The sequence below is a fragment of the Phaeoacremonium minimum genome (assembly GCF_000392275.1).
Source record: "Phaeoacremonium minimum UCRPA7 unplaced genomic scaffold PA7_03_scaffold_476, whole genome shotgun sequence".
NCBI classification, from domain to species: domain Eukaryota; kingdom Fungi; phylum Ascomycota; class Sordariomycetes; order Togniniales; family Togniniaceae; genus Phaeoacremonium; species Phaeoacremonium minimum.
Genome location: NW_006921378.1, coordinates 29,503 through 51,826, shown reverse-complemented (window position 1 = coordinate 51,826; position 22,324 = coordinate 29,503). Strand labels below are relative to the sequence as shown.

Below are 22,324 nucleotides of genomic sequence, written 5' to 3'. Positions count from 1 at the left end.
AATTGGAGCCTGAGTCTCCAGAAATAACCTTGAAATTTGTTACTTGGGGTTTGATGGCGTTGGTGGTTTGTATGCTGTATGTATGTACGAAACGAAATGATACTGTGACGGATTCAGTATGGTTTGCCTCAGAGCTACTCGTCATCGTCATGGTTGGGAATGATAGCATGAGAATTGCCAGTGACTCAGTACTCGATGCTGCATAATGTTATTTGCAGTTGACGCCAATATATTATGATGTTTAAAGCCACAAACTAATCTGGCCCTCTGTCGCAAATATTCTGTCGGTATCTTAAGTCGACAACTAGTCTATCTTAAAGCATTCGTCAATCTTAAAATGGAGGGGAGGTCCGGCAGATATATAAAGTAGAAATAAAACAAATTGCCAATGCGTTCGTAGTATCCCGATGGGTTCCTTCAATCACCTGCGTGTGAAAGGGCTAATCAGATTCCTCGTCGGACTCTTTCTCTCCCGCCCGCCTGCCGTAAGAAGGGACTTTCACCACAATAGCACAAAAAGAGTAAATAGTCCCAGTAGATGCCTCATCTCCTTGCTGTTGCCAGTCAGATTAAGGCTCATGTATGGACGGTATGACTGAAGATACCACCAAACCAAGTGAAAATGAGGATGATGAGGGAACTTACAGCAATATAAACAGCTTGCAGCTCCTTGTTTGAAGGCCTCGTCAACCAGGTAATTCGATCAAACGAAACGTTCGTCATGTCTGTATCCTCTTTGATCCAATCTTCCTGTAAAAACTTCAACTTCTCCTCTACCCCCTCATCACCCTCATCGTCTACCTCTTCGTCGCTCACCAGGAGAGGAAAGCTGTTGCCCACGATAGCGGCGGACCTTCCAGGGCCAACAAAGGCAACGGGTCGTATTTCTGCAAACAGACCTAGGGCCGTGAAAGTCTCCCAGACGACCATGTCAAGCCCCTTCAATGCGTGAGGTAGCATAGCCTGCTCAACATTGGTGTGGCCGTAGGCATGAGCACAGAAGAATCCCAGGTAACCGCCTATGTACCTCGAGTGTTGATATTAATTCGACATTGGTTGTAGAGTGTGATGCCTTACCTTGTGTCATAAATTTGTCTACCCCCAGCATTGTTTCAATGAATTGGCACAATGGTAGGTGCGCTGGATCCATTGTGGGAGAGTTGCCTGCCATCACACCGTTTCCGCGCGCTGCGTACAAGTTGTACGTCAAGGTGACCCGGTGACCTGAAAAGACCTCGCGTACTTCATGCTCGCAGTCGCTATAAAAGGCCGTCCAGCGAATTGACGCGTGATCCCTATCGTTTCTGGCCGTACCCCAGTCAAAGGTCATCTCCTTCTCCTTGTGGCGGACCTGGAAGCGGCCACCTTCGTGCTCGACAGGCAGACAGATAACAAGGGTTCCAAAATGCATGTTGAATCGAGGTGTATCCACATGGGCCCTGAATTTGCCCTGAGGGCCAGAGTAGATCTGCTGGGGTAAGTTCTCTGATTATTAAGTACTGGGGATCATATATGTTATCATACATTGAGTTTGTACAACTCAGCCCTGACAGCGCGACATTTTCTTGAATCGATTATGCTGGGAAGCAAGACCTGTGCAATTGTGTCGATGATACCAAGGTCATATGGGTTGAAGTTGACCGAGAAGGCTTCTGGATTCATCTGGAGAGCCTTTCGGTAACCCTCATCATAAACACCCTCTCCTCCTTTCCCCGAAGTTGCTGGCTGGCAATCTCTGATGAGACGTTCAAGGTTCCTCTCAGCCCCATCAGCCAATGGGAAGGCGAGCTTAGTCTCTTTGGCAAGCACTCCCTCACCACGGCCAGATGGATCCCAACGAATGGTGATCGGAGGGCAGGCACATGGATTCAAGTCGGACGTGTCACTCGCGATATCTGAGAGCGACTTGTTGTCGACGATGGGGACTACACCCCCACAAACGAAGGTGGCCTTCCCATGTTCTTGGCTGATGGTATCTCTCAGTTGTCGTAGGAGATGGTCCGTGATTCTTGCGCCCTCGCTCGTCTCAACATCTTCAGTATCATCCTCGTCATCACCATCCTGGTCAGATCCGTCACTAACGTTTTCATCGTCATCCTCTTCCTCCAACGACATCATGCTGATGTCGGGAACTCGCTCCTCGGCGGCCATAGTACAAGACTTGGTGCCAAGAATACGGTTTACGCTCAAGATTTGCAATCCCAATTGCCTGAAGTCGTGAAGTACAAGAGCTCCATCTCATATATAAATGGACAGAAGAGCATTGGCAAGGCAGAGGCTAGAGAATGATCTTGTGGAAATAAAACATCACCCCTGAACATTCCCGTAATCTGGTGGGCAGTAGGCAGCAATCAGGCATTGCATCAAGGGAGGATATCAGAAGCTGCATCACATGACGGCATTCGGAATCCATGACTTGCATCCCAGCCTCTTCCACCAGAGATCCCAACGATGAGAACGGAATGCATTAAGCATAAACAGACTTGATGGTTGTAAAGAAGCGCGAACTGTGCCTTTCCGGCCCCCACCAACTCAGGCAGCAGGCACCCCGTGAGTCACTTGCTCCCATTGGTGGTTATGACATGGCCATATCTCTCTAGGTTGACACGGGAGGCATTGAGCAAAGAAAACCAAACGTCCGTTCCAAACTTCGTATTGATGTCACACCGGCCGTTGACCGAGGTACTCTCAACGGGGAAACGCAACCAGTCATCCGTCTACCAACTCTGGACTGTGCTTCGTTCATTGAGTCACTTGGTACGAATGATAACTTCAGAGATGGAAGACTTCTTCCACGCAAAATCTAGTATTGCGACCGCTCGATCCTATTCATCGTTTCAGGATATGCCTTGTCTCCCAGCTTTCGAAGCTCTGCGGGTTCCGTCCATCAAGAGCGGATGCCCATATCGAACAAACGGCCAAGAGTCGTAAAGACGGCTATGCTCATCATACCCCGGCACGGGCGCACCTGACCCTTGTCGAAATATGGTCCTGGATGGTGCGATTGAATTGCCCGGCTTGATGGTTCGCGACACAACTTCCCGGATCCAGAGGATCCGGACCGTCGACATCACAGCCGCGCGGCTTTGAATTTCTTCAAAGGAGTGAGTTACACGAGGTCTTGTCCGGATTCAGTGTTGAGATTGTAACGCGTGACTCCTTCTTGTCTGCCTGAGATGCGTGCCACCCGGAAGCCTGCTAGTCTCCACGGCTGCCTAACCGCGCGATTACGGTAAGAGGCCCCGACAACGCTCCATTCTGAGGATTTAAATGAAGTGTATAATCGAGATGTCTTGATCTGAAATCCACAGACCAGTCGCTTCTGAGATTCATTGGCAGGTGTGATGTGTTGCAATTGTTGCTAGAGTCGGGAAGACGAGTCAATCTGTAGGTGGGGTGTTGTGCTGTTATCATTTTAATCCAGGATGCCCTTCAATATAATCTGTGGCAAACTAAAACAACCTCAATAGCTCGTCCGAGCAAAGATATTGTTCTGGCTCTTAAGAATATCTTAGCATTGAATGATTAGACTACACTGTGAGATGGATCTGTTTGTTATGCGTTCGTTGGCAATTTATCAGTACACAAGAAATGATAGCAGAAGAATATTTCTAGATCATTTCGAAGACAATGTTTACCCAGTCAAATATGCTAGAATTTGGGTTCCAACCACTCAAAATGAGGTGCAATGGACAGGCGGCATAGCCACACAAGGCTGTGGCCCTTCTCACGGCCCAACAATTGCCCGCTGTTGATGTGATTACCTCGACCTCAACGTATCGCCCTCGATCTCAATCTTCATATTCGGACGAGGATCATGGGATATTCTAAGTCAAACATCATGGCGCGAAGCTTGTCCTTCATAAATAGGCTTGAATCATATTATAAAGTGATTGACATTTTGGTTCAAACCAATCCTGCATCCATCTTAGCATTTTATGCCCTGATCTCGCCAATTAAAAGCCTCCTATATCTCTCTCACTCCTATGGTCTTTTTGGTCCGTTGGTATATTGTTTTGGTAGTGTAAACGTATGGAAACTAGAATTCAATGCCCTGAATTCTGATGATCCCAGCCCTGCTCTAGATTTCAGGAAGCTGATGCAAGATGAAAGTAACATGGCGGCCATCACGGTGAGCTTTAGTCGACTGTGGGCAATAAGGCTTTACTGATCTAACACAACATAGTCCGCTATTTTTGTGCAGGTAGGACTTACCGCTCTGGCTTTGCCCAATCTCAGTAGCGTACCATGGTCTGCACGAGGCTGCTTCACCCTCAGCCTAGTGACAGCAATAATGGCCGTATACTCTGCAAGCAGCCAGTATCAAAACCTGACTCGTTTGTTCACCCCTCAACAATTGAGGGAGTGGATATCAGGTGGAAGCAACCAAGAACTGTCTGTATATGAACACGACACTGGCAAGATATTGCCATCAGTACCAGCAGTTATTCTTGTCTCAGCTCCTAGTAACCTCCTCTCTGTGTCTGTATATTCATTTTTAGTTGGACTGGGTGTATACTTTGGATATATCTGGGATCGGAATCTCGATGAAACACTAGGAGTTGAAGGAAGCCACGCGATATTCATCACATACGCTGTTACTTTGGGGCTGTGTCTGTACATATATCTGCTCTCTGTTGCACAGAGCAAAAAGAACTTCGCCTACGCGACAACATTTGACGAAGTACTACGCGAATCACTACTCCCCGGCGGGCTGGAGGAGGTTACCAACCATCAGAAAGCCGTCAATATACCGCAGCCCCAGAACAAAGCTCCTAACACGCAGCTCGGCGAAAGCATTTCCCCAGAAGTGAGAGACGATATACCTTCCAGAGAGCCGGTGTGCGGCATGGATCTTTGCACAGCATTTCGGGAAGCAGCTCGAATGCACCATGAATTGGCACTGGTTGAAAAACGAATTTCTGAACTGCTTCCGACTTCAGAAGATCTAAGTAACGCAGTGTGAAGCTCTGGCGTCTCCTAGATATTAGCCGAGAGGGATACTAGGGGAAAGAGGTCGAAAAAAAAACGAAAAGGAAAGTTGGGCAGGACAGGCAAAGAGGGGCTTGGGCAGGATTCGAACTCGCCGCCTCCAGGTCTAGATGTAAACTCGCGATACCCTCACAAGATCACCGAATAACACAGCGAAGACAGGGAAAAGGGCAAAAAGAAACGGCGGAAGTTTCTTCTCAACGCCCAGCCACAGGTTCTTGTATACAGGGACCTGTGCTACTGCGCGCCCTCCTTTCGGATCATGGGTATTTCTTTGCGACGTTGCTCCTGCCTTGAGCCTGCGGCAGGCGTCGTGTCTGAGGGGGGTTAGATAGTGTTTGCGGATTTGGTTCGTTGCTCTGGCCTGACTATCTCGTCCTGTCCACCTGTTGATAACCCTCACTCTTAACCACCCCTATAAGGGTTCGGACGGTTTCGCCCCCACATTAGGTGACAGGCAGGTGCCAATGTTTCTCCCATTACTCTACCCTAGGTATGTGCCTTAGGCTTCTATCGTGTATGCATGCCTATGTTTCCCCTTCCTTACAAACGCCAGATGTACCCAATATCCCACGCCATGCTGTGATCGATGACCTTTCCCCTTCGAAGGGGCTTCGCCTCAGCTTTCACCACCCGAAGGCTTCATTATGCCACCACACCACCCGACCTCTCATGACCCAAGCGCCCACGTACTCTCTTAGTTCCCGCGCCATATCCTCCGGACCACAGAAAAGCACCGCCACGCGCTCCTCGCTGCCGTGCTTGAACGCATCGTCTACGATTTTTCTTAAATCTGGTCGCTTGCGATTATGGCTGGCAGTGTATCGATTCCGTCGACGGTCGCGGTACATGGAGCTCATCTCGACCTCCGAGTCGACAGCAGTATCAGACGTCGAGGCTGCCGACGACCTTGTTGTCCTCGAGGTGCCAGGCGGGTCGAGCATGTCTCCCGTCAGGAAGATCTGCACGTTGTCGTCGTCCATGATCGACTTCGCATTCTGCCCCGTCACAGCCCATGTGGCATCTCCGGCACCACGCACAGCCCACACCAGCTGCACCTTTGCGGACGGGCTATCGTGGACGAGAGCCCGGTATAGGGGCACGGTGAACGTCGCGCCGACGCCGCCGGACACCAGCAGGACCCGGTCAAAGTCCCCTCCTGTGAGATTAGGGAACCGTGTACTCACACCATACGGACCCTCGATGCCGAGCGGTATCTTTCCTCCCTCGTTGGCTCTGACATCGCCGGTGACAACAGGGCCGGATCGAGTCGCGTTGGCGAATCTGGCTAGAGCACGCGTTAACGGTCCGTTTCGCTGTCGTGCGACCAAAGTCAGGTCGCCCGTCTCCTCATCCACGGCGGCAACAGTGAATGGGTTGTATAGAAACTCGAAAAGGAGGTAGGACGCAGATGCCGGATTGGTGTCTTGGCGTGCTGCGGCGGGAATGGTTAGGTAGATGTGTGAACCTGGATGCTCCCGGAACCTGTTGAGCTTGGTATACGGGACCGAGGCGGTGATCTTGATGAGATTGGTGCCGGGGATGGTCTCCAGACTTGCGTGTGACATGATAGTATCCAGCTTTCGGGATACGAGGTCCGCGATAAAGACAATGAAGGCCTCGGCCATGAAGAAGTTGGCAGGCTTTGCGTGGAAGATCAGGAGCGGCGGGAGCAACAACGCTACAATCAAATGGACAATGAAGAAAAGGCGGTAAGACCACTGGCGGATGGCCCGTAGCGCCGTCGTGTTCATGAGTGTCATTCCGAGGAAGGCAGCGACTCCGACCGCAACAACGGGGGCAACTATCCGTCGGGCTAGGATGCCGACCTGGACAAAGTAGTTCAGGTAAAATGTGGCATGCAGGACCAGTAGACCATAGATGATACGGCCTAACACTCGATGATATCGGTTCAGCTGCTCATGTGAGGATCTGAAGACGAAAGCAAAGGGGTTGATGGACTTGAGTGAGAGCAGATATTGGATGGGGAACTGCGAGGCGGCGATCATGCCGAATCGCTTCGTGAGATGGAGGTAGTCTAGTCATGTTAGCATACAGGTCTTTGAGACTCAAAAATGAAACAAAACGCAGGTGTATTTCATGTTCGTGAAGAATGAGCGCGGCCATATAGCACTTGAGGTATACATGGGATTGCGATGTGCAGAGGCGCTTAGCTTACCATCTCCAGTTTGGAGGACACACAAGAGCAGCATCAGACTGCCCCAAGCTGTTCCAAAAACCCACTCATCCCTCTGACCCCAGGCCTGACCGAGGAAGAAAACATCCTCGCCGAGCCACCATTGCGATTTGCGAACCCGAGTCGCGAGCGAGCCGTAGCTGCTGCGCCGTTGGACCTTGAGGACTGGCGAATCAGGAATCACATCATAGGAGCCCCGTCTGCTCTTGAAGGCCTTCAATGTCCATATGGCGAGCCTGTAGATCAGAACGACTGCAACGGGCAGGAAAGCGGCGAGCTGTGCGTAGCCGGCATATCTGTCAAGGGCCTGCCGCCGGGCGTGCTTCTCTGCATCGGACAGATTGATGAACTTGTATGGCCAGCCCATGTCTTCCGGCGGCAGTTGGTCGGCGACTCGGAGATAAAATACCGTAGGCTCTACAGCTCTGTCTTACACATTGAAAAGCATGCAGTTTCCACAGAGACAACGACGTAGAAAATAGCAGCTTGTGCGAGCTGAGATTGGAGACACGACGGGACAGGACAGGATCAATTGAAGAGTGGAGAGCGAAGAGAAAGCAGACAGACAGCGATGCGTGCACGCATTACGAATTTACGAGGTTGCATTGGCGGCGAGCCAACACCAGCCAGGATGTCCCCTATTCCGGCTGGGATGCCGTCCTATCTATCTTTCGCGTACTGCACCTCCTAGTCGCGGGTGGTGCTAATAAATTAAAACAGGAACCGCAGAACTTTGATTCGCGCAGGCCTACAGCGTCCCATTGGGTGCCGATATGCCAGAAAAGCGCCATCTCGGCCCTGGCTGGCGTGCCTGGGCGCTGCCACTGCCAGCGACTGTGTAACCAGCCCCGCGGCGCCAGTTCTCAAATAGGCACAGATCCCTGAGCCTTTTCTCGGGCTTGTCCTGTTTACAGGTTACATACAGTACAGAACAGGGCAGTACTGGGGTGACATACCTAGGCTCCTAGGTAAGTAGTCGCACATCTTGCCCTACCAGTGGAGCTTTAATGACCTCGTACTGCTTCATTTAGAACACCATGCATCTCTCCCCTGACCCCAGATCGTCATTGTGGCTCTATTTCGGCACTCTGGGAAGAATCGACCGTGGGGGTGTATGCATGCTCTAAGCAGAGTCCAGCCCCTATGATGGCCGTCCCCATGGCGCCCAAGTACACGGCAAGCCGCAAGAGACAGAATTGCAGTGCAATGTCTTCCATGAGGCTGAATTGCTTGGACACTGATGGTCTTCCACGCGTCATTAGCTGCAGCCATTGTTCCGTAGTGGAAATAGTGTGTCGTGTTCAGCCGTGGTTTTGTGATTTTGGCGCCTAGCTTCGAACCTCTCGGGTTTGGACACGAGGCTAGGCGTCTCCGTTTTCCTCTGTAATTTCTGAAGTGTCGTTATTTTCTCCCTCAAGAGACTCTCCGACGCGCCTGGGCTCTCTTTGTGGGGAGAAGGGATCCATCAATTAATGAATTGTTTGAAGGCCCAACTCGTCATCTCGGCCAAGCTGGCCGGATCCGTGAATAACAATAAGGACTGGATTTCCCCATGGAGATCTCGAAAAATTCGCGTAGCTTGAACAGTATAGGGGTTAGCATATAATACTTCAGATCTTGAAATATGCTGCAGACACATTGGAAATTTGGAGATCGTGTAATTCCAGGACAAGCGGACATGATATAAAGTGCATGTACTACATTGAAATCCGAGAGAGACTGGGAAACGGGATCAGATGCACCATTCATCCTGCTGGGTATCTACATGCAGGTAATCCGAATCGAGGCTCAGGTACCGTTAACCTGAGAAGTAGGTACGCAGGTTCACCTACCTAGTGCTAGGATACCTGGGTACCTGGTAGCCTTGGAGCCCGTGGACCGGCCCTGACTGATATGGCTTATCGATAAGAAAGCTCCAAACAGGGAACACCTGGAGGTGCCCCAGCTCGCTAGAACAACAGCAAATGTTGCCAGATGTCAACGTGCGTACATCGTGACAATACCTCATTGAGCTCTAACACACTCTGCAAATACAACAGAAGGCCACTCTCGTCAAAACAAGTACTCATATATCGACTAGTGGTCTCACCAAATACATCTCAAGCACAACCACAATGGCGTCATTCGCCAGCCCACAGTTCCAGTCCATGGAACCCGACATCAGGCTGGAAGACTACCTGGACGACAAGCTTCAGTCGACCACCGACCTCGAGAACCTGGACAGCCTGCTCGCCAATGTCGAAGTCCAGCGCAGCCAGCTGCAGTCTCAGCTCGACGATGCCACCAAGGAGCTCGAGCTCGCACGCCGATCCACTGGCGACCGCCAGAGCTCCCTGCTGAGCCAGATCAACGAGTTCCAGAAGCTCCAGCAGAGCATCGACGTCCGTCTGCAGATAGTGGCTGCCTCGGACGCTCCAGATGAGGCGATCCGCCGGCTCGAGCAACCCATGAAACAGCTACAGAAGCTCGACCTCGCGCACAAATACTTGGTACTGCTACAGGATGTGGAGGATCTGCGGTCGGCGGCGCGGTCGCATCTGCCGCAGAGCCCGAAGGAGGCGTTGCAGCCATATACACGGCTCAAGCAATTGTCGATTTACATGAAGGAGCTGCAGGGCCCTGCGGACGAGGCGGCCGTTCATCTGGTCAACCATGTCGCAAAAATCACGGCAAGCTTGTGGGACGAGATGAAAATGACTATGTGGGCAGAGCTGGAGACCATCCTCAACCAGCGAGGCTGGCCAAAGGTGGACCCGCGTTCTGATATCGACCAGGAGTGGCGCGACTGCTTCGAGAAGCTCATGGATCTCCAAGTCCCCGAGGTGCTCTATTCGGACATCACTGTCAGCCTCTTACCCATCGATGTCATGGCGCAGATCTTCGTCAAGGAGTTCCGATTCCACTTTCTAAGCGACAAAGTGACCAGCAATCCCCAGAGCATCGGAACCCACTGTTTCCCATGGTTCCTAGCTCTGTTAGAAAAATGGGAGGATTTCTTCCGGGACAACTTCAGCATTATCCTTGCTTCCAAGTTTCACGAGACACCGGTATCCGACAAAATGGTATATATGGATCCGACTTGCGCTCTGATCACATCCCTCCTTCCGGTTCTGAGAGAAAAGCTTGATTCTTCAGTAGCTGTTGCATTGAACGACCCTGCCTTCTTCAGCAGCCTGCTCTCTCAGCTGATGACCTTTGACGAGAATCTGCGGTCTAGATACAACTATGATGGGGGAGATCCAGAAAGAGGGTGGGGAGGCCTGGCGTCGGAAGTTTTAGACAAGCACTTCGGCCAATGGCTCAGTGCAGAAAAAGACTTCGCTCTGGAGCGATACAAGGTGATTATGGCCTCACCGGATGCTAGAAACATCGACTACGAGTATAATGGTCCAGGCAAAACAAAGCCGACTTACGGTGCCGTACGGGTTACTGACCTGCTGCGATCCGTGACAAGCCAGTATGAGCGGGTCAGGCGATTTTCTCACAAATTACGCTTCCTGATAGACATTCAGCTTGAGCTTCTCGACGCTTATCACGACCGACTCAAAGAGTCCTTGGAGGCTTATTATTCTATCACATCAACACTAGGTCGTACCTTGCATGGTATTACTGCGGATCAGGTCGCTGCTTTGGAGGGCACCGGAGCGTTTGAGACTTTGTGCAAAGTGTACGGCAGCGCAGACCATGTCATCAATATTCTGAAGGACTGGAGCAACGAGGAATTCTTCGTCACTCTATGGGAGCAGCTCCAAGCCAGGGCGAAGAAGTCAGAAGATCAGAGCAATCTCGCCGGCGGAATGAGCTACGATCATGTCAGAGAACGTACTTCTTCTGTTGTTGGCAACGAAGAAGATGGTGATGATGGTGTCTTGTTCGATGAGACCATCGCAGCCTACAGCGCCCGAAGAAAGACCGCTCAGGAGTTTTTAGTGGCAGCAATTGTCGAATCTCACCAGAAGGCATTCCGACCCTATCTACAGCGGCCACAATGGACAACAATCAACGAGGAGTCTTCGGCTAGTGAGTCGATTGCATCCTTTTACGCCACATGCCGGATTGCTAACATATCCAGTTGATCCTTACCAATTGGCTATCACAGCTGAGCTCGATGAGCCTCTACGGGTAGGGTCACGGCACAACCTCGTAAAGAAAATCATGCTAATTTCTACTAGATAATGAAGCGGAACATCGAGTTCTTGGTCAAAGCCCTCAGCACGGCTACGTTCCGCCGCATCTGGCGAGAGGCTCTCGACAAGCTGCAGGACAGCCTCTGGAGCGAGGTCCTGATGCGGCAGAACTTCACCACATTTGGCGCAGCGCAGTTCTTCCGAGATGTGCATGCTATCGCGTCCCTTGTTGATCGATACATCCCCGACGGGTCTGCAGCTTTGGCAAGCCTATGGGATGGCGTGAAGCTCTTGAATCTACCGGTAGAAGCCCAGGAAGGGGGCGTTTCGCTCAAACAGGCGAGTGACCGCGTCTTCACTGATAATACCGAGGCGAAGAAGCTTTTGGAAGATCTCCAAATTGAGAGCCTAACGCCTGCCAATGCCAGGCATATATTGCAGCGCAGGGTGGAGAATAGCGAGTAAGCATGGGTCAAGTGCATGATCTCTTGTTTATAGAAAGAACCTTGAGGTGCCCATATATACATCTATCTACCCGTCTGATGATTTGAATATCCTGGTTGCTCTCACTACGTAATGGCTCTTTTGTTGAAGATGTTTCCATAGCACCGGTAGAACTGCAGCTAAGACGGACCCCTTTGTAACGCCTGGAATAGGATATCCTCTTTTCCTTCTCACGGTTTCTAGTTGATCGCCCGCATCGTCATCTCCACCACGGCGAACGTGCCCGCGCTGACGGGCATCGCCCTCAGCAGCGTCGGCCCGATGCCCTTCCAGAACCCGCGCGCCCCCTCAGCGCGCCACGTCTGCGCGAAGCAGTCGCGCATCGTCTTGTACTTCTGCCCGGCGCCGAAGCCGTCCGTCTGCATCTTGCTCTTGACGACGTCGAAGGGGTAGCTGGCCAGCCACAGCGCCTCGCCGGCCAGGCCGCCGTAGAAGGCCACCTTGTACGAGGGCACGTCCTTGCGGTCGACCTTGTTGCGCGCCGCGTCCGCGTTCATCAGCCACTCGAAGGTCAGGAACCACACGCCGTACGCCTGCGCCTCGCGCCAGATCGTGACCGCCTCGCCGCGGTACAGCCCCCGCAGCAGCGAGCCCTCCTGCGCGCCCAGCTTGCGCACGCAGTCCCACGGCCCGTTGTACAGCTTGCCCGCGCCGTGCGGCTGCGTCTGCAGCCGGATGCGCACGTGCTCGATCGGCCCGGAGATGACCGAGTTGGCCACGCCGGCGAACGCGCCCGCCGCGTAGTACTGGCCGTAGCTCAGGCTGCTGGTGCTGGTCGGCGTGGAGGGGATGGGGGTCCCGGCCGCGGCCGCGTTGCGCTCCTCGAACCAGCGCCGCGCGGCGTGAAAGCCGCCAAACTGAACGGACACACAGGCACCTATACCGAGTAGAGGGGTGAGTGTGCCCTTGTAGAAGGCCAGGGCGCCCTCATTCTTGTAGATGGAGGCCGCCGCGCTGAGGGCGTTGGGGTATTGAGTGGAAGTCTGGAGGCGGACTTTGACAATGTCGAACGGCTGGCCTTTGGTGAAGTTAGCAGACCTTTATTACCGCTGTATATGACTGTCGATATCGGCTGTCAAATGGAAAAAGACAAAGGCACAATGAGCGACCTCATGCTCTAGCGCTCATCTCCGAAGGAAGTTGACCGCCTCCAACGAGCTGTCGAGAGTGGCATGTCCAAGATGATGGATTGAGAGGAATAGTACGGAAGCTCCTTACCTAGTAGAACCTGCGCAACTCCTCCTGCGGCTCCTGCGAAGAGATCCTTCGCCGTCTGCAAAGCGCCTGAGGCCTGGTGGCCCTCGACATCGGCGGCAGAGTCGCCCATTGCTCTGCCCCGCCCCCGCTGCTCGGGGTGCTTGATCGGGTGGTGGAGGTCGACCCGGTCAGTTGCCCGACGAGATCTCGGGTCAATTGGCGACTTGGGCTCTTGTTACAGCTTCGGTGAAGCTTCTTCGTGCGGAGTCGAGGTTGGAAAGGTCCAGAAACGAAGCGCTTGGAAATTCCGATGGTGTGGATGGAGGTTGAGATACTATCAAAGATATCTAAGTGGGCCCTGTGCCTTTCTGTCGGGTCCCTTGCAGTTGATTGCGTGCTCACTGGGAAATTCTTATCGGGGAACAACGCCGGTGCCGACATCGGGTCAGCCTCCAGGCTGTCTACCATATATCATATATCAATAGAACAGATACCAAGACAAACAATTATGAATTATGCATTGGTAAATATTATTATTGTAGGCAATTCGCTAGACAAGTCGCCTCATGATGCCACTCTCTAAACCCGAGTGATTTTGCTTCCCTTCTTTTCGTTCTTGGCTTCATTTTGCGCTTGCGCATTGAGGACGATAGCCTCCTTCAACTTGGCGATGACTTCTGGCTGGTTACTGAACGCCATCTGGAGCATATCTTCCAACTCCTTCTCGACTTTGCCCAGGTTCTTAGCACCGAGCTTCTTTCCTCTGGCGTCATTGATGAGCGTAGCCCATCGCTGAGTGAAACCATAGATAGATTGTCGGAGGAGCTCATCCAGCTGCTCACTTGCATCTTGGTCAGCCTGACCATTAGCCTTGGCGGCTGCGGATGGTGTAGAGGCACTCCGTGACCACAAGGAGCCCGGAATGAAGCTGCTGAAATAGCCGATCAAATTCTGTGGGCTCAGGTTCTCCCAGATCTGTCCAAAGTGTTGCATATCGGCGTCGTGACTTCGGACATCGCCAATCTCTAGAGATACCAACTCGTTCTTCAGGATGAGCAGGTTCTTGATCATGAACAGATCGGAATCTGTGCCCATTTTGCTTGATTTGATTTGTGCCACGGCACGATGGACAGCCTGTATAGTCTCTTTTACAATTTTGAAAACGACAGGACTGTTTCGTTGCTGTTCGTGATCGGTTGATTAGTAGATGCAGGGGACAACATCGGCATTTAGAATAAACTTACACATCGTTCCTTAGGCATTGCTTGATCAAACATAATGAGCAACTCGAGAGCGCGCTTCACTATTGGATATGCATTGGAAGAAGCGACACCACCTTCAACAGGACCAATCTTCAGAGAATCGGCTGCAACTGGGGCTCTTGATATTGACTTCGCAATCTCCGCTTCAAAGGAAGCATCCGTAAACGTCCACAAGTGCTCGGTCAAGAGTCTGGCAGCAAGCTCCTGGCAATGTCTGGTGAACTGTGATTCGTCTTCGTCGTAGTCTGAAAGGAGGTATTCATTTGTGATCCACCCCAGGATGTTGCAGATAGTTGTTAAGTCTGATGATTGCATGGCGGACTGGAGATTGGTTGCAATCGGCACAACATTTGTTGCGTTGACCATGATCCTTTGCTGAGACTTGAGCGTAACGAAAGCCGAGTTTGGGTCGGTACTATAATGTGGCTCAACGGCGAATATCTTGGCGAACAGCATTGCCTCGTTAAATGATCGCTCAAAGCACTGTTTTACAAAGTTTCTCGCAGCTGTCTCCATCGAGACTTCCTTCGACTCTTTTTTCAGCGTTTCAAGATCATGTTGAATGATGGGTCGTAGATCTCTGTCTCGAGCCGTAATGTAGGCTTGAAATAGATTGTTGGCCGTGTTCGAGTATATCCCAGAGTTCCCACCCGCGACAACGTTACCCATCCGGTCATACGCACTATGTACGACCTTTTGGATGTTTGGAATCAGGTTGTAGGAATCTAGCATCATCTCTTCGAAACGCCCATATGCAAGTGCATGTCGCGCAGATTCAGATTGCGTTGCAGCAATTTGCTTCGCTACTTCCGAGGAGACTCTATCCAGAAGTCCTGTAAATCCAACTTCCAACAAGTGCAATGCTTTTGTCAGCAGAGATTGATAGCGTGCAAGGTAAGACTCGGCATCTCGGTAGGTAGGCTGCACTCATTAGCATTCAAAGCCCGTAGATGTGACAAGAAATCAAAGAGTTCGAAGACACCAAAGACTCACATTCTTCTCCATGAATTCTATGCACGAATCCAGATTCTCGAGGATCTCACCAAACGCATCGTCGTCAACGAGACGGCTAGCTCCAGGGGCATTGACTCGTCTAGTAACATTATCGAGATACGCATAGTAGTGCAGGTCGGTTCCAACTTCTTCTCCAAGCTTCTCCAGCCGTCTTTGCTCGGCTAAGAGGCCCTCGCACTGGGCCTGGAATGATGTGGTTTGTTCCTCGACTGCACGGAACGATCCTGACAACGATGCCAGCAGCTCTAGAGCTCCATTCGTATCTTGTATCAGAGTATCGAGATGTCGTTCTGTCATTGCCAACTGATCCAAGTACAATCTGCGATTGTCCGATTAGCATTTGCCCCTAATGCCCCATACAGAGTGTTACACCCACAAGTATTCTTGTTGACTAGCCTGTAGTAGTTCATCCTGTATGGAATCAAACGAGGGAAACTCCGACACGTCATCGACATTTTTCGGATCTGGGAGAGCTAGAGCTTCCCAATTCTTGTTTCTTCTTGACCTGCCCCGCCTCCTGCTCTTGGAACTATCGTGAAGCACATGCTCGCGGACGATGTCGTAGAAATCAGAGTAGGACTTGGCTCTTCGGGAGAGCACAGCTTCGGGAGGGGTGTCGGGGTCCTCGACGTCTTCATAGAGGTTGTCTAACGGCTCTGCGGTGTCTGTGGGCTGGCTGATACCCTGCAACTGTGATCAGTCTCGATGTCAACCACCAAGTCTAAGGTGACGCGGCTGCTCACATTGGGCTGTTGGAGCAGCGATTCCTTGCGCCTATGCCCAATATTCTGAGAAGGGCCTCTCTTGTGGCCAAACTCTGGTACAAAATTGTACCATGCGTCTTCGTACATCCTGTGCTGTGATGCTTAGATGAGAGGTTGACTCTCAACCCTGCTTCGCCCACCGCGATGTGTCCTGAAAGACAGCCTTTTGGAGTTCTAATTCAGGTGGGTGTGCTGTGGGGCTCACTGTGGTGGGAGCTTGCATGCGGTAAGGAAGCTTGGACCACTTTCAACTGTATCAAAGTTGCTTACAGCCTACCTGCCTCCTTTTGCTAGTCTACCTATCTACCACGGCCCTGGAGGATGTACTCTACTGGGACGAGTCCCTATAAAGAGAGATATGGCTACTTTACTCCCATCACGCATATAAGTAAGTAATTAGGATCCGCTCCTAACGTGACTGCAATATGAGATGGCTAACCTATTAGATGCATTGACCGACAGCTCCTAAATCCCAAGGTTTGTGATAGCTGGAAATCAGGCGACGCACCATTGGACACTCAGTATTTCGCAAGGAATCAGGCTTCAGCACATAGGTAATTGGGCACGTGGCCTGGTACCTCTTCTCGTAAGGCAAATTTCCCGGTATCTGCTGCACAGCTTTGGCAGCCTCGCCTCCGAAGCTTATGGGAAACAGCAACTTCTAGGCAGACCAATATAGCCGCATCACAGCTTGTGCTGATATCTTTTCTAAGATTCTCTTGGTATATTTTGGTCCTAGAGACCAACTGAGACTGTGAAAAATGTGGCTTATTGACACTTCCACTACCGATTCCGCTTACAGCCTCGTGCTCTATAACAGTCCTGACCAGGCTGATTATTACATCCTTTCACATACGTGGGAAGATGACGAGGTGACTTTTGAAGATATGGCAAACTTAGAAAGAGCCAAGCAAAAGAAAGGATTTGCTAAGATAGAAGGTATATGTAGCCTGGCTCGCAAGAGGGGCATAGGCTGGGCATGGGTTGATACATGTTGTATTGACAAGAGCAGCAGTGCTGAGTTGACTGAGTCAATAAACTCGATGTATCAACTGTATAAGCAAGCTTTTATCTGTGTTGTTTTCTTACAAGATCTGCCACGAACTTCCGATATTGACGACATGAGGCACTGTAAGTGGTTCACCAGAGGATGGACATTGCAGGAAATGATTGCTTCCACAGTACTCTATATCTATGACATGAGCTGGAATTTCAGAGGCACCAAGATTACTCTTGAAAACCTAATTTCGGAAATCACCCGTGTTGATAGACAAGTACTGGCAGATTCTGAACGAGTCTACACAGTCCCCATTGCAAGAAGGATGTCATGGGCAGCAGAAAGGGTGACGACTAGAGTCGAAGATCGAGCCTATTGCCTTTTAGGTATTTTCGACGTCAATATGCCGCTCATCTACGGAGAAGGAGATAATGCATTTTTGCGACTTCAGGAGACCATTGCAAACAATACAGACGATCTCAGCCTTTTTGCCTGGTCGACTTCAGTTCCAGACAAGCATTTCAGGGGGGTGTTTGCCCACAATCCTGCGGAATTTCGAGGCTGCGAGGACCTAGTCAAGGAGTACAGTTCTGTTTTAGAGTACCCATTCTTCTCCATCTCTAACAAGGGCTTTCAGATTCACTCACCTTTGGGTTATACTGGAGCCGAAGAAGAGCTGGACAGTTTTCTCAACTTACATTGCACCTCGCCAGGTCATCCAAACTGCATCATTGCGATCCGCTTACTCAAGACACCTCGGGGTTTTGTTCGTCATCATACCGACCAGATTTTTCTTTCTGTGAAAGAGATCATGGCATACAGAGAAGCCGTAACAATCATCATTCCTCGAAAAGTTCTGTCAAGAGATTCGGACGTCATCAAACATCGCATGGGGCATTCTTTCGACTTTCGCTTCATGTTTGAAGCAGAGCCGACACTGGAGATAAACACCTTTCCACGTTGTCCTTTACACCTATGGGATGAATACAGCGAGCGATTTCTATCAGGCAACGATTATCACTTTATTGGCATCATGGATTTCGCTGTCGAGAGCTTGGATGGTAAAACTGCTTGGTTCACACTGTTGTGTGGTTTGGAGAAACCTCACCACCTGGATCAACTCGGTCCCTGGGCATCTTTTCCTTACCGAAGGAATGATGGTTTTACTAGACGTGTCTTCGGGGCCAAGGATGATTTGCCAACGCTTGAGAGGTTAGGGGCGATGATTAGGGACAACAGCTCGAAGCATGGCGATCTTCCGCTGAGTCCCTGGGTTGTCCAAGGAACCTCGATGGATACTAACAAGATAACCCTACCGCATCTAAGGGACAAGTATCAGCCTGGTTCAGGAGAAACTTCCGTGGAGGCAAAAGTGGCAGTTGACACAAGAGTGGGAAGCCACGGGCCAGAACATACTGTTGTTGTCATGTTAACCGTGCAGCATCAAAAGACACAGGCTCAGGAACCATCAAAGCTATAAATGGTATCGAATCCATTGAGAATGCAGATTCCTGCAACCAGAGCAACTGGAAGGTCGAGAGACTTGTCACCGCATCATAGCTCTTGCCCTTTTTGCATGGGCGATTCTGGGATCTTGATACCGTGAGGCAAAATAGATAATGGACCATCATCCCTGAATGTTGGTGTAGACAATAGTTGAAGCCATGCAATACAACCGGTGTGTTCAAGGTATCAGAGACTCAGGAGGGTTTTCAGGCTCCAGAAAATATATTCCACTTTCCGGAAATACTGCGTAATATGAGATTTAGGCCTCACTATTGAGGTGCTCACGTTTAAAGTCCCTTCTGTCTCAGATACGTTCAGTAGTTTAGCAGCATGTATTTAGAAGCCTTTTGCCTTGTATGCTAGCCGAAGGGCTTCAGTGCTAGCATTAATGTTGGGTGTGGGGTTGGTAGACTAGTAGTGCATGGACCACCCCTGGGCATTCTGGCTGAGGTAAAGGTTGGCAGCCATAGACAGGCTGTTTGGCGTGCTTGTAATTGAAGCTTTGCGATTTGCTGAGACTTTTACTGGTGATCTCACCACTTCGAAAGCTCGACTCAGAAGCCCTCTCCTTCGAGACAAAGATGCCGCGCAGCTCCGACGACAATTGAGGAGCTATTCTCTGACATATACGACAAATTCAATATAGCGAACATGTCGACGTTACTCTCACGCGCGGCTCTACGCCATGCGTCTCTGCAGACAGCGGCACGAAGCTCGAGTCGATCATCGCCTTCCTTAGTATCAGTGCGCTATGCCAGCTCAGGAGCGCCGCGACGGAGAGGGGGCAGGTTGATAGGCCTATTTGCCATCGGAGCCGTTTCTGCTGCTGCAGTCTATTCATATCCGCTGTTGGTCAACAATGAAACGAAGAAGCCCGAACCGATCATTCCGCAGGCCGAGATTGAGTTTGAGAAGAAGAGAAAGACTCCAGTGTCGAAGGAAGACAATCGGGGCCTAATCAGCTCACAACATATACAAGTCAAACAGAGCTGGGAGAACCCAGGCCTCTATGCATGGGGCTCCAACACGGGGAAGGTCGTAGCGCCGGAATCGAACGAGACTATCGTCAAAACACCACGGAGAATTCCTTACTTTGACGGGCAGATCCTTCGTGATGTCAAGCTTGACAGAGAGTTTGGCGCCGCGGTCACAGAGAATGGAGACCTGGTGCAATGGGGCACTGGCTTCTCTTCCACGACGCCTACACCAACGGTCACTCTGAAAGGGAAGGATATCACTAAGCTCGCTATTTCTCGGGACAGAATACTGGCCCTCTCATCTGGTGGCTCCGTCTATTCAATTCCTGTCTCTCAAAAAGACCAGGAAACAGGTGTCAAGGAAGATCAGAGCTCTTGGGTTCCCTTTTGGTCTGGTCCTGCGCCGATCAGCTACCGCACGATCAGCCCCAAGGGCCTCGGTATGGGCGAGAGGGTCATTGATGTCAGAAGTGGTTTGGAACACGCACTACTTTTGACATCCAAAGGGCGAGTATTTGCTGCAGCATCTAGCAGCCAAGACTTCCCTTCTAAAGGTCAATTGGGCATTCCAGGCTTGACATGGTCCACCCGCCCGAAAGGACCATATGATCAACCGTATGAGATCGATGCGCTCAAAGGCTTCAGGATTAAGATGATTGCTGCCGGCGATTACCATTCGCTTGCTCTCGATGATCAGGGCAGAGTCTTCTCTTTTGGAGACAACTCGACCGGCCAGCTAGGGTTCTCTACCCAAGTCGACACCCCGGCCATTGACACTCCGTCACTTCTACCTTTCACAAAGCTCTACCAGGGAACAAGTCTAGTTCCCAAGGTAACCTCAATAGCAGCCGGAGGAGCAAATTCATACTTCACGGTTGACGCTACCCAGGTTGCCAGCCAAGGCGTCTCTGACCAAGTAGCACCAGCTCGTGACCTAGGCAAGGTTGTGGCGGACACTTGGGCATGCGGTGAAGGCATATACGGTAGCCTCGGCACCGGCAAATGGACGCACATCTCGAGCGCCCCTACCAAGATTGCTTCTTTGTCCAACCTGTTCGAGTGGGACGAGAAGAACAACAAGGTCATCCCGATCCGTCTATCGCACCTTTCCGTTGGCAGCACCCACGCAGCCGCTGTTATGGACAACGTCACCAATCTCGCCGCTTCGTCAAAGACATCAGAGCACGATACGAACTGGGGCGCAGACATCGTCTGGTGGGGCGGAAACGAGCACTACCAGCTGGGGACAGGGAAGCGCAACAACGTCAACACACCAACCTACATTGGCCCGTTGGACGGAGGAGTCGCCGATGCGCAAAAGGGAAGAAGGGGGGAAGCCCATCGATTCCAGATCACTCCGCGAACCACTGTTCAGCTGAGAGAGTGTGGTAAGGGCCGCAAAGTCAGCATTGAACAACGAGTCGAATGTGGACGGTTCGTCACTGCAGTGTATTCTGGAGCATGAAGCAGACATGTGCTATATTAGGTCATTTGTACGATGAAAGGTTTGATTGTTGGTCAGATATATAGGCGTATTATCGCCAGCACCTGGAAGGCGGGCGTTACGCGGAATTGGAAAAACTGGACACTGGTCATGTATGATTACAACGGCACAATGGCAGCGCGGGTTAGTCAAGTGTCCATAACGAAACTCGACTCATCAAGACTAAAAACTGCCATGCATTGGTAGCAATTATAATAACACAAGACATCGTGTGTACTACTTCCACAAGGGCTGTTCATCCAGGCTTATAAATAGCCGTCGGGCAGGTGCTCAAATACGGCTAGGCAAATAAGCGGAAGTTGTCGAATAATGACCGGGTTTCCGACAGAAGAACGTGTGTGAGAGTAACCTTACCCGGATTGTGAGAGCGAGAAATAGGGGGCGGGATTTCAGGATGTGTATTGTACCTACATTACTTACATGCGCCGCTGGATGCTGTCGTTGGTTGCGTGCACCAGGCTTTCCGGCAGGTATGACCTCAAGCCGACAGCCCATTCGACACACTGGAAGGTGAAATCCAGCTTTGTCACATCGGGGCCGGTTGATTGGGCGGTTGGGGTCTTCCCATAGCTGCTTTCCGCGTGAATTAATGCAGGTTTCTGGCAGATTTAGTCGAGATGGTGTGAAGCCGACTGGTGGGTGTAGTGATCAGTTCTCCCCGTTCAGGTCATCCAGGATGGTCAGGGGGGCGCCTTCATGGGCTCCCGCAAGCCGAGATGGTGGGTATGTGAGCTGAAAGTGCAACTCTGGAGGATGAGGATAATACTGCGTAGTACGTAAGGTAAGTAAGGTCAAGTAAGGTAAGGTACATAGCAGAGCTGTAGGTACTCTGCACTCTACTCTGCGACCTGCAATGGGGCCCGGACCAGGGAGCCCACTTAGACCATCAACGCTAACGTCACACACCCTCCTTCTCCGTCCCGCTACCAAACTACCTACTACCGGTACTACTGCACTTATAGATGTACTTAGTAGGCCTGGCCCGTCCATTGTCTCACCACATCCAGAGACCAACCAACACCCAGACCAAGCTCCTCTCCTTTCAGCTTGTCGCAAATTCCAGTCTCGCCTCTACCACAACCACAACCACAGGACCGACACAAAGCAACGCTCACTCAGTCACTCACGGCATGAGCTGTGCATTCGAGACTCTACGACTCTACGACTCTACTGCCCCAGCTTAATCATGGTCAAGCCATTCGCCCCCACGGCCTCTCTCCCTGACCACTGCTAGTGTCAGCACACGTGCCCCTCGACAACCTTCCCTCCTGCTTTGAAATCGC

The 22,324-nt window shown here is 51.2% G+C and overlaps 5 protein-coding genes across 5 annotated transcripts; 2 read left to right on the top strand and 3 right to left on the bottom strand.

Annotated features, from left to right (window-relative positions):
* Nucleotides 1-5,098: 5,098 nt before the first annotated feature.
* Nucleotides 5,099-7,556, bottom strand: UCRPA7_6469 (putative metalloreductase fre8 protein; the record flags this gene model as incomplete). Its single annotated transcript, XM_007919007.1, has 3 exons — nt 5,099-5,309; nt 5,686-7,030; nt 7,172-7,556. The coding sequence occupies 3 exons, from the start codon at nt 7,554-7,556 to the stop codon at nt 5,099-5,101; spliced, it is 1,941 nt and encodes a 646-aa protein (XP_007917198.1).
* A 1,597-nt stretch (nt 7,557-9,153) lies between these two features.
* UCRPA7_6468 (putative rint-1 family protein) lies at nt 9,154-11,781 on the top strand (the record flags this gene model as incomplete). Its single annotated transcript, XM_007919006.1, has 4 exons — nt 9,154-9,171; nt 9,229-11,209; nt 11,262-11,311; nt 11,362-11,781. The coding sequence occupies 4 exons, from the start codon at nt 9,154-9,156 to the stop codon at nt 11,779-11,781; spliced, it is 2,469 nt and encodes an 822-aa protein (XP_007917197.1).
* Nucleotides 11,782-11,999: 218 nt separating this feature from the next.
* Nucleotides 12,000-13,147, bottom strand: UCRPA7_6467 (putative carrier protein ymc1 protein; the record flags this gene model as incomplete). Its single annotated transcript, XM_007919005.1, has 2 exons — nt 12,000-12,838; nt 13,039-13,147. The coding sequence occupies 2 exons, from the start codon at nt 13,145-13,147 to the stop codon at nt 12,000-12,002; spliced, it is 948 nt and encodes a 315-aa protein (XP_007917196.1).
* A 449-nt stretch (nt 13,148-13,596) lies between these two features.
* Nucleotides 13,597-16,280, bottom strand: UCRPA7_6466 (putative sec34-like family protein; the record flags this gene model as incomplete). The annotated part of the gene is made up of 5 exons (XM_007919004.1): nt 13,597-14,199; nt 14,262-14,762; nt 15,273-15,612; nt 15,670-15,983; nt 16,263-16,280. 5 exons carry the CDS (start codon nt 16,278-16,280, stop codon nt 13,597-13,599), a joined length of 1,776 nt encoding a protein of 591 aa, XP_007917195.1.
* A 2,931-nt stretch (nt 16,281-19,211) lies between these two features.
* UCRPA7_6465 (putative rrna processing protein) lies at nt 19,212-21,002 on the top strand (the record flags this gene model as incomplete). Its single annotated transcript, XM_007919003.1, has 1 exon — nt 19,212-21,002. The coding sequence occupies one exon, from the start codon at nt 19,212-19,214 to the stop codon at nt 21,000-21,002; it is 1,791 nt and encodes a 596-aa protein (XP_007917194.1).
* Between the last annotated feature and the right edge of the window lie 1,322 nt (nt 21,003-22,324).